Genomic DNA, 10,083 nt, shown 5'->3' with positions numbered 1-10,083 from the left:
TATTGCTGGGGCAGAACCCCAGCATAAAGGGCACTGGGGTCCGGGAGGAGCATGGGGACAGTGGCAGGCAAGACACTGGCCTGCAGATGGCGCTCTGTACTCTGGAAAAGAGCTAATTCCCAGGATGACCAGCAGGAGGTGCTGTGCCGGTGAGTCCTTGCCTCGCTACAGGCCTTCTCTCACTATGATAGTCTGAGGCCTTGTTCTCTGGCTAAGCAGCAGGGGCAGCCATAAGCTGGGAAATGTGTAGGCACATCCACACATTCCAAACAAGTTACATTAAAACTAGGTAATACCAGGCTGTTAAGAAGACAATGCAATCTAACACCGAAAAGAAAAGATCCCAGAATGCTTAAATAAAACTTAGTTTGATCGCTTTCTGTCTGGCAAGATCTCACTTATCAATCGATGTGCTTGGGAAACCCTCATTTCTTTATTGTTTTATCTTTATGGTCCCCACTTTTCTATTGTTAATCTGTATGGTCTCTGTCTGGATCTTTAATTGTTTCTGAATAATGACAGATTTCAGAGTAGCAGCCGTGTTAGTCTGTATCCACAAAAAGAACAGGAGGACTTGTGGCACCTTAGAGACTAACAAATTTATTTGAGCATAAGCTTTCATGAGCTACAGCTCACTTCATCGTATTTTATAATTAATTTTGCCAGGTGTAAATCAATTAAGGTGGTGAGATATAATTGTTAGAGATTATGTTACAATATGTTGGGATTGGTTAGTAAAATTTCAGTAACAGAAACAAAAAAAGAGTTAAAATCAGAAGATGCTACAAAGCCCTGGAATGCTTCCACTCCTCTTGCAGGGCGGCAAGCAGCCCAGAGACAACCAACACAGGAATAGAATAAAACACTGGAAACAGCTGTAAGGAACCTATAAAAAATACATGTGACATCCCCTCTTATAAATATTTGTGATCAACAGCAGGCTTCGGGAAGCTACCCTGTGCCTGAAGAGTGGGGACAGAAGTGGAAAAAGTTGGCCCTAGTAAAACTAAAAGATGGAACAGGGTCCACTGCAGTGCAACCACCATCGTATGATAAAAGCCAGGTTCTGGTAAAACCTAAACTGGGACCTAGACTGGTGCCTGTCAGAACGGAACAAGTAAGAACAGAGAAAGAAAAAATAACAAATAATATTTTCAATGGATTGGGAAACCCAATGAAGGAAACAATGGAACAGTTCACAGAGCATACTAGAAGATAGGGACTGCAACTCAATGGCAGGGGAGTGAATAAAAAATAATTTCAAAGTGAAAAATCTAGCTTATCCCATAGAACGGATGCATTAACACATGGAGTTGCCCAAAAATAGTTAAGTGCAGAAAAAAGGGCACTCCCGCCATCCATTTGACATGCACACAACAGCAACAGGTACTGGTGGAACAAATTCAGGTTTTACAAGAGCAGGTAACAACCCCCACTCTCCTTTCAAAGCCAGGATAAAAACTGGGGATGTGGCTTCCCAACTGCTTTGACCCATGGAACCGCACTCCACGTTCAGCTAAAAATATAACCTTTTTTCTCAAATATTTTTACATAGAGGTAGGTTTTCCTTTAGATCCTTTCTCAGTTTGCTCAACTTGCTGTTGCTGTCTGTACCTTAAGAGTTAATCTCCCTTGGCTCAGGTCTCACTACCTTCCTAGGTTGCTCTTCACCTCCCCCTTCCCTTCCCTCCCCGCCTTTTCCCTGCCTGTCCTCACTTCGACTCCCTCTCTGTGTTACAATTTACAGATTTTACAGACACGTCCAAAAGATAAAGCAATTGAAAACAGAACAAAACAAGAAGCAAAGAGAAAACAAGGTAAAACCTTTACTTTAAATAAATCCAGTAAATTAATTATTTTAACCCTTCAGGAATGCAACAGCTGGAATTATTCCTAACTTTCTTGAAGATATGGCTGCCAAGCAACAGAAATGCACACCCTACTTCTAATCCTAACCACGAACTAATATTTGGAACATGGGCTTTTCTTATTTCCAGGTAGCACAGTTTTAAAATAAAGTTGAATATAAAGTAATGCAGAACTCCTCGTTACTAAATTTATACAACAAATTTGGCAAATATTAATATGATTTTTATCAGTTTTATTAAGTTTTAAATAAATAATGCGTTTAAATGTTGACCCCTTTTTATTTATTTTTGTTTGCTGTATTTTGTAGTTATAAATAGAATTCTGGCACCCTTTGTTTTTAATTGTAAGTTGTCCTGTATGTCATGTGTGTTGTATGTTGTGTGACACATGACTACTTTTTATTATTATTTTTATTTTATTCCAACAAAATTTAAAATGTATACCCTTTGAAAAAATATATATGTGGTACCACACTATTGGAATATCCTGGTTGGGATATAATGATAGTATTCAATTTTTGTGTGTGTGTGCAGTTAGGGTTATTGGCGACGTAGTGGCATCTTAAACATGTGTTGTGTTCCTGGATAACACTACTCAAATAGGTAAGGCCGGATAGCTGTGTTGGTTGCCCATCAAGAAAACTTAGTTCTCACGATGGGCCATAGAAGAAAGATACCTCTGTAAGAAAGCATGTAAGGACATATGATGTGCTCATGTGACCCTGGACTCTCTCTTGGGCCAGTAATTTACCAGGCACCTGGGCTGTGGGCTTTGTTTGGGACAGTAAAATTCCATGCACAGAGCAGAGGATATGAAATGACCCTTGAGACATCCCCACCTTGTCTTCATTTCCTGCTTAATTTATCTAGTCTGGATTTTTATCAAGGAAGCTCTCATAGAAGAGACCTCAGGAGGACTGATGATCCTCAAGCTGTTTGGATGACTCCCGAGAAACTTTTGCAAGCTAAAAGTTTATTCCATCACTGCTACGGTCCTGATCTATAAACACTGAAAAATCACTTGGATGTATCTGATATATTAACTATAAAAAACATAACAAAGGCCATACTGGGTCAGATCAAAGGTCCATATAGCCCAGTATCCTGTCTTCTGACAATGGCCAGTGCCAGGTGCCCCAGAGGGAATGAACACAACAGGTAATCATCAAGTGATCCATCCCCTGTTGCCCATTCCCAGCTTCTGACAAACAGAGGCTAAGGACACCATCCCTGCCCAGCCTGGCTGATAGCCATTGATGGATCTATCCTCCATGAATTGCTTTAGTTCTTTTTTGAACCCTGTTATGGGCTTGACCTTCACAATATCCTCTGGCAAGGAGTTCCACAGGTTGACTGCATTTTGTAAGAAATACCTCCTTTTATTTGTTTTAAACCTGCTTCCTATTAATTTCATTAGGTGACCCCTAGTTCTTGTGTTATGAGAAGCAGTAAACAACACTTCCCTTTCTACTTTCTCTACACCAGTCATGTGTGTATAGACTTCAATCATATCTCCCCTTAGCAGTCTCTTTTCCAAGCTGAAAAGTCACAATTTTATTAATCTCTCCTCATATGGAAGCCATTCCATACCCCTAATTATTTTTGTTTCCCTTTTCTGAACCTCTTCCAATTCCAATATATCTTTTTTGAGGTGGGGTGACCACATCTGCAAACAGTATTCAAGATATGGTCGTACCATAGATTTATATAGAGGAAGTATGATATTTTCTGTGCTATTATCTATCGCTTTCTTAATTACTCTTCGCAGTATGCTTGGCTCTTAACTATCTTCAATCATTTTGTATCATCTGCAAATTTTGCTACCTCACTGTTTACCGCTTTTTCCAGATAATTTATGAATATGTTGAATAGGACTGGTCCCAGGCCTCTGGACACCACTATTTACCTCTCTCCATTCTGAAAACTTACCATTTATACCTATCCTTTGTTATCTTTTAACCAGTTACCAATCCATGAGAGCACCTTCCTCTTATCCCATGACTGCTTACTTTGCTTAACTTCCTTTGGTGAGGAACCTTGTCAAAGGCTTTCTGAAAATCTAAGTACACTATAACCACTGGATCACCTTTGTCCAAATGCTTGTTGACCCCCTCAAAGAACTTTAGTAGATTGGTGAGGCACGATTTCCTTCTACTAAAACCATGTTGACTCTTCTTCAACAAGTTATGTTCATCTATATATCTGACAATATTATTCTTTATGATAGTTTCAACCAGTTTGCCCTGTACTGAAGTCAGGCTTACAGGCATGTAATTGCCCGGATCACCTATGGAGACCTTTTTAAAAATTGACATCACATTAGCTATCCTCCAATCATTTGGTACAGAAGCTGACTTAAATGATAGGTTACAGACTACAGTTAGTAGTTCTGCAATTTCACATCTGAGTTCCTTCAGAACTCTTCGGTGAATCCCATCTGGTCCTGGTGACTTATTGCTGTTTAATTTATAAATTTGTTCCAAGACTTCCTCTAATGATACCTCAATCTGGGACAGTTCTTCAGATCTGTCACCTAAAAAGAATGGCTCAGGTTTGGGAATCTCCCTCACATCCTCAGCTTTGAAGACCGATGCAAAGAATTAATTTAGTTTCTCCGCAATGGCCTTATCTTTGAGCACTCTTTTAGCAACTCGATTGTCCAGTGGCCCCACTGATTGTTTAGCAGGCTTCCTGCTTCTGATGTACTTAAAAAAAAATTACAATTAGTTTTTGAGTCTTTGGCTAACTGTTCCTCATATTATTTTGGCCTTCCTAATTGTATTGTTACACTTCATTTGCCATTTAAATCTCTTCTTCTTTTCTTTTATTATTAAACCTTTAGTTTTTAGTTACTAATGGATTGGCAGCAGCGTGATCTTTGGGTAAGATCTGAGTTATATATTGGCCTGGTTATGTGGCTGAGCTCTTGAGATGAGAAGGATCCTATATGTGGCAAAATTTGTCTTCACTGACCACTCATCCTGGAGTCCAGTGTCTAGATGGTGATCCAGGGCTGTGATGCCTAATGAGATTGCACTTTTTTTGCTTCCAGTTGAGCCGTGTGGTGACACAGAAGTTGAAGTTTGTTACTGGCTTGGTACAATCTAATGGGGGTAAGTCTGCTCTATTTCTCAGCAATTTGTCATGAATTTGTCATCCTCAGCTGTGTTCCACTAAAGCACGATGACACCTGGATACCACTGACAAGTTCTTCATGAACTATTGCTCACTACTCCCAACAGATATCCCCCTTTAAAAGATCGGGAAACTGAGGCAGCAGGAAGGGTTTAGTCTCTCTCAGACCTGGCTTGTACAGTCCATGCAGGAGCAAAGAGACCTGGTGCTGTCGCTCCATTGGCTTCTCTATTTCAGGGGACTTTCCCTGATCTCATTAGGACTGCACCCACTTATACCAGCTGAGGATTTGGCCCAAGCCTTTTAACTAGAGATATAGTGTCAGCAGAGACCAGTATACTGGGAGTGAAGAGTCCCAGCTCTGCCATGGATTCGTAGGGTGACCTTGGGCACAGCCCCTCCATGCATTAAATGGAGATTATTTTTTATTGTGTTTAATGTGCTGCTACTAAAAGGCCTTAATCAGGGCCTACAAGTCACACCTTGCACTGATTTCATTCCTCGAACATTCTTGGGCCTCTATCACTGTGCACACTTCTAGGCAGGGTTTGGTCCCTGGCGAACAAGAAAGACAAGTCTGAATACAGAGCTATGTGGCAGTACTTTGTAACTGTTTCTTTAATAAATTCCTCCTGTTTAAGGAGGACTGCAACTCCGCTGATTACAACACATAAATAACCTCACTGCATCTAATACAACCGAAAGGAGCAATGGCAGTTCATAGCTATAGCAACGGTGCTGGCGGGGCCAAGACTTCCAGTACCCATTCTCACCTCTGCTGTTGACTCATTGCATTGCCCTAGGTAAATCACTTTACTGCTGCTTCTCTCAGTCCCTCCATGACATAGGGATAATGCTGCCTAGTAGCCTAGGTAAAGAGCTTCTAGATGTAGTGACAAAAAGCATCATGCAGAGCGTATGTTAGACTCAGCTTCACTGTTCAGCCTCAGCCCCTGGGCAACAGGTGCCCTGTAGTTCCAGATAAGGTGCCATGTATGTGTGTAAATAGCCGACAAACAGCACACCTTCTGTTAATCTCCCTCCCTGTGAGCTACCTAAGCTACCCCAGACTCGGCCCAGCATCCAGCCTTCCCAGCTAACACCGGGGCTTGTCCTTCCACCTTCATGGAAGAGGAAGAGCAGGGAGATGGGCCTCAGTAGACATTGTGGATAGTTTTCTGAAAATATCAATTCAATGTGCAGCTGCAGTCAAAAAAGTAAACAGAATGTTGGGAATCATTAGGAACAGAACAGATAAAACAGAAAATATCATATTGGCGCTATATAAATCCATGGTATGCCTGTATATTGAGTACTGCATGCAGATGTGGTTGCGCCATCACAAAAAATATACTTTGGATTTGGAATATGTACAGAGAAGGGAAACAGAAATGATTATGAGCATGGAACACAGTCCATATGAGGAAAGATAAAAAGACTGGGACTTTTCAGCTTGGAAAAGAGGGGGGATGTGTGAGGTGTCTATAGAATCATGAATGGTGTAGAAAAATTGAATATGGAAATGTAATTTACTCCTTCACATAACACAAGAACTAGGGGGGGAACCCAACTAATTTAATAGGCAGCAGATTTAAAAGAAACAAAAGGAAGTATTTCTTCACAGTCAACCTGTGGAACTATTTCCCAGGAGATGTTGTGAAGGCCAAAACAATAACAAGGTTCCAGTAGGAACTAGAAAAAATCATGGAGAATAGGTCCATCAATGGCTATTAGCCAGGATGGGCAGGAATGGTGTCCCTTCTCTTTGCTAGAAGCTGGGAGTGGGAGACAGGGGATGGATCACTTGATGATTGCCCTGTTTGGTTCATTCCCTCTGAAGCACGTGGCATTCTCCAGTGAGAGAAGATAGGATACTGGGCTAGTTGCACCATTGGTCTTACCCAGTAGGGCCATTCTGAGGTTCTTATATAGATCCCAGATGTATCTGCTCCCTGATGTAACCTAGTATACCCCACTTGCCTGCCAGAGCTGAGAAAAAAAAAAACGTAAGTCTTGACACCATATTACTCTCCACAGATTTAGTAACAAAGTTTGAATATACATTTAAATTTTAACCTAACCAGGATCCCTTAAGTGACTTGTCACAAAGCGTCAAACATATTAGTATTGGAATTGAGTGAGTCTAATATTTTTTTCGTTAATATATAAATTAGGTATAGTGCCCCTTCACCTAATTGCTAAGTTATTAGCCAAAAATACTAGAGTTTTTCAAGAGCCTCGATGGCCCCTGGAATCACTCTTAATGTTGCAATCCCTATCAAAATCTGAAATGTTTCCCTTGCTGCTGGGGGTGAGGGAAGGGAGGTGAAAATTATCAAGACTGTTACGGGAAAGTGGAAGATAGGAGCAAGCAACAGGAGCAGGGCATTTGGTGGAAGAGGGAGAGCAGGGATAGAGCCTTGGTAGAAGAGGTGGGTCAAGGGGTTGGGTTTTGGGGATCCAGTTATAAGTAATTAGGTGGCAACCCAGTGAGTTTCACGCAGACTGATTCCCCAGTTTCTCATCTTTATTCTGCAAAGTAAGATCAGGAAAGGTTTCAATGTCTCTCAGACTATGCAATAAGTGATTCAGGAAAGAGGGCTCAACACCAAGTCACCAGCCAGCTTTGCACAGAGCTCAGTCTGAAAGCCAGAGCACCAGGAGAAAACTTTAGGCCCATTGATGAGTAAAGAGCCGGAGCAGACTGTCCCGGATCTGTTTGGTCCTCACCCCATAGATGATGGGGTTCAGCATGGGAGGCACCAGGAGATACACATTGGCCATGAGAACATGGAAATGCAGGGCCACATTCTGGCCAAACCGGTGGGTGAGGAAGGAGAAGAGAGATGGGATGTAAGAGGCTGAAATGACACAAAGGTGGGAGCTGCATGTCCGAAAAGTCTTGAGCCGGGTGTCCTTTGTGGGGAGGCTGAAGATGGCCCTGAGAATCTGAATATAGGACACAGTGATAAAAAACAAATCCAGACTAGCCACATTGAATGCCACAAAGAGGCCGTAGTAACTACTGATGCGGATGTCAGCACAGGCCAGTTTCACCACAGCCATGTGCTCGCAGTACGAGTGGGCGATGATGTTGGTTCTGCAATATGGCCACCGCCTCGCCAGGAAGGGTTTGGGGATTATTAGTATTCCCCCACGCAGCACCACAGCTATGCTGATCTTGGCCATGATACGGTTTGTCAGGGTGGAGGAATGTCTCAGGGGATCACAAATGGCCATGTAGCGATCAAATGCCATGGCCACAAAGATCCCAGACTCCACCACTGTAAAGCAGTGAATGAAGTACATCTGGGTGAGACAGGCACTGAAATTTATCTCCCTGGAATTGAACCAGAAGATGCTCAGCATTTTAGGCAGGGTGGATGTGGACAGGACCAGGTCGGTGACAGCCAGCATGCAGAGGAAATAGTACATGGGACCATGGAGGCTTGGCTCCATCTTCACAATGTACAGGATGGTGAAGTTCCCCAAGATGGCTATGGCATACATGGTGCAGAAGGGGATGGAGATCCAGACATGGGCCGCCTCCAAGCCAGGTATGCCCATCAGGATGAAAGTGGAGGGGTTGGTGAAGTCACTTGTATTGTTTGAATCTGACATGGAGTATGGGAGAATTGTCCAACTCTGAGGCAGAAAGTTGTCTCATGAATGCACCACATGTTGCCCTGAGATCCTGTATGTGCACAGATTCTAGTGTGCTGGTCGCATTATTAATGCCTGGATGGAAAGACAATGTTAATATGAGACACTGCATGAGCTACTGGTAGCTGTTCCCATGGGTGAAGCCAATTGCTTGCTCTTCATACACTGAAAAGTGAAATTTTCATTATTCAGATAAACAAATCATGAACAACTGACACTACTAATGCCAATTCCACATTTGATGGTGCTTCATACATCAATAGTTCCTACATATCATGGTGTGGAAAACCTTTAAAGGCACCAGCAGGAAACACAAGTGTGGATACTGGTTATCCCTTATTATTCCTTAATACAATCAAACCCAGACCAGAGAGTCCATGCTCTCGTGAGTTCTCCATTCTCCCAGTTGCTCAAAATCTGACAGTAGGAAATAATGAAAGCTTTGCCAGGACACGTGCCAGGGGGAAACATCCCAAATAGAACACACCTTAGGGAAAAGAGCTGGGCATAATTGATAGCAGCTACATGGAAACACCTGCTCATTCACAGAAGTGGTCAAAGCAAAGGCAATGTTTGGTTGCTTAAGTAATGGGATGGAGAATAACCTACTCTGGATATGCGCTAAGTTTGGCTAACCAGTCTCTATAAAGGATATAGTAGACAGAGAGGGGGTTTTTGAGACAGTCTGTGAGAATGGGGGAAGCTGCCATATGCACATAGACTGAAGAGTCTGGGCCTATTTAGTGTAGAGAAGAGACAATGAAGTGGGTATATGATAGAGGAGAACAAAATAACAGAATGGAACTGATTACATTCAAATGGAGAAATAGAGACCAGTTCCCAACCAGTGATATCTTATAGACACTTATTGCTTCAAAGGGGCTAATTCCCCAAAGCTGAGGCAAATTATCAGCAAAATGATTGGGAGGAAAAATTAGTAGTTATTTAAGCAGAGTTTGTATAATAGCTAAAAAACACAATTCCAGAGTCAAGAAAGTGGATCATTTTGCTAAAAACCCAATTGTGTGGCCAACAGAAGGCAGCCATTAGATGGGGAAAAGCATATATAAGAAAGAGGAAAGAAGGAGAAACATATAACAAGTAATATAAATCAGAAGATATGAAAACTGAAAAGGAAAGTTGAAGACGTCTGGGAAAAATCCATGTTTCGCAGGCCTAGGGATCACAAAAAGGAGGTTAGTAAGTGTATTAAGAACAAAAGAAATCCTAGAAAAGGTTTGGGCCAATTCCAAGAGGGAGAAAGGAAACTTGTAAACGTTGCAGGAAAAGGAGATATGTTTGTGACGGGTTCGGCCACAGAGGGACCCTTGGGACTGTCACCTTTCGTTCTGAGACTACCTCTGAGGCTGTAAGTGGTTTCAAGAATAGAGTGCAACATCACAATCATGCCACGTCA

General features: G+C 42.1%; 1 protein-coding gene across 1 annotated transcript; it reads right to left on the bottom strand.

The window, feature by feature from the left end:
- Nucleotides 1-7,673: 7,673 nt before the first annotated feature.
- Nucleotides 7,674-8,624, bottom strand: LOC141980907 (olfactory receptor 52R1-like). The gene has a single exon (XM_074942640.1). The coding sequence runs from the start codon at nucleotides 8,622-8,624 to the stop codon at nucleotides 7,674-7,676; it is 951 nt and encodes a 316-aa protein (XP_074798741.1).
- Between the last annotated feature and the right edge of the window lie 1,459 nt (nucleotides 8,625-10,083).

The sequence above is a fragment of the Natator depressus genome, chromosome 1 (assembly GCF_965152275.1).
Source record: "Natator depressus isolate rNatDep1 chromosome 1, rNatDep2.hap1, whole genome shotgun sequence".
Classification (NCBI taxonomy): domain Eukaryota; kingdom Metazoa; phylum Chordata; order Testudines; family Cheloniidae; genus Natator; species Natator depressus.
This window is presented reverse-complemented; position numbering and strand designations above follow the sequence as displayed.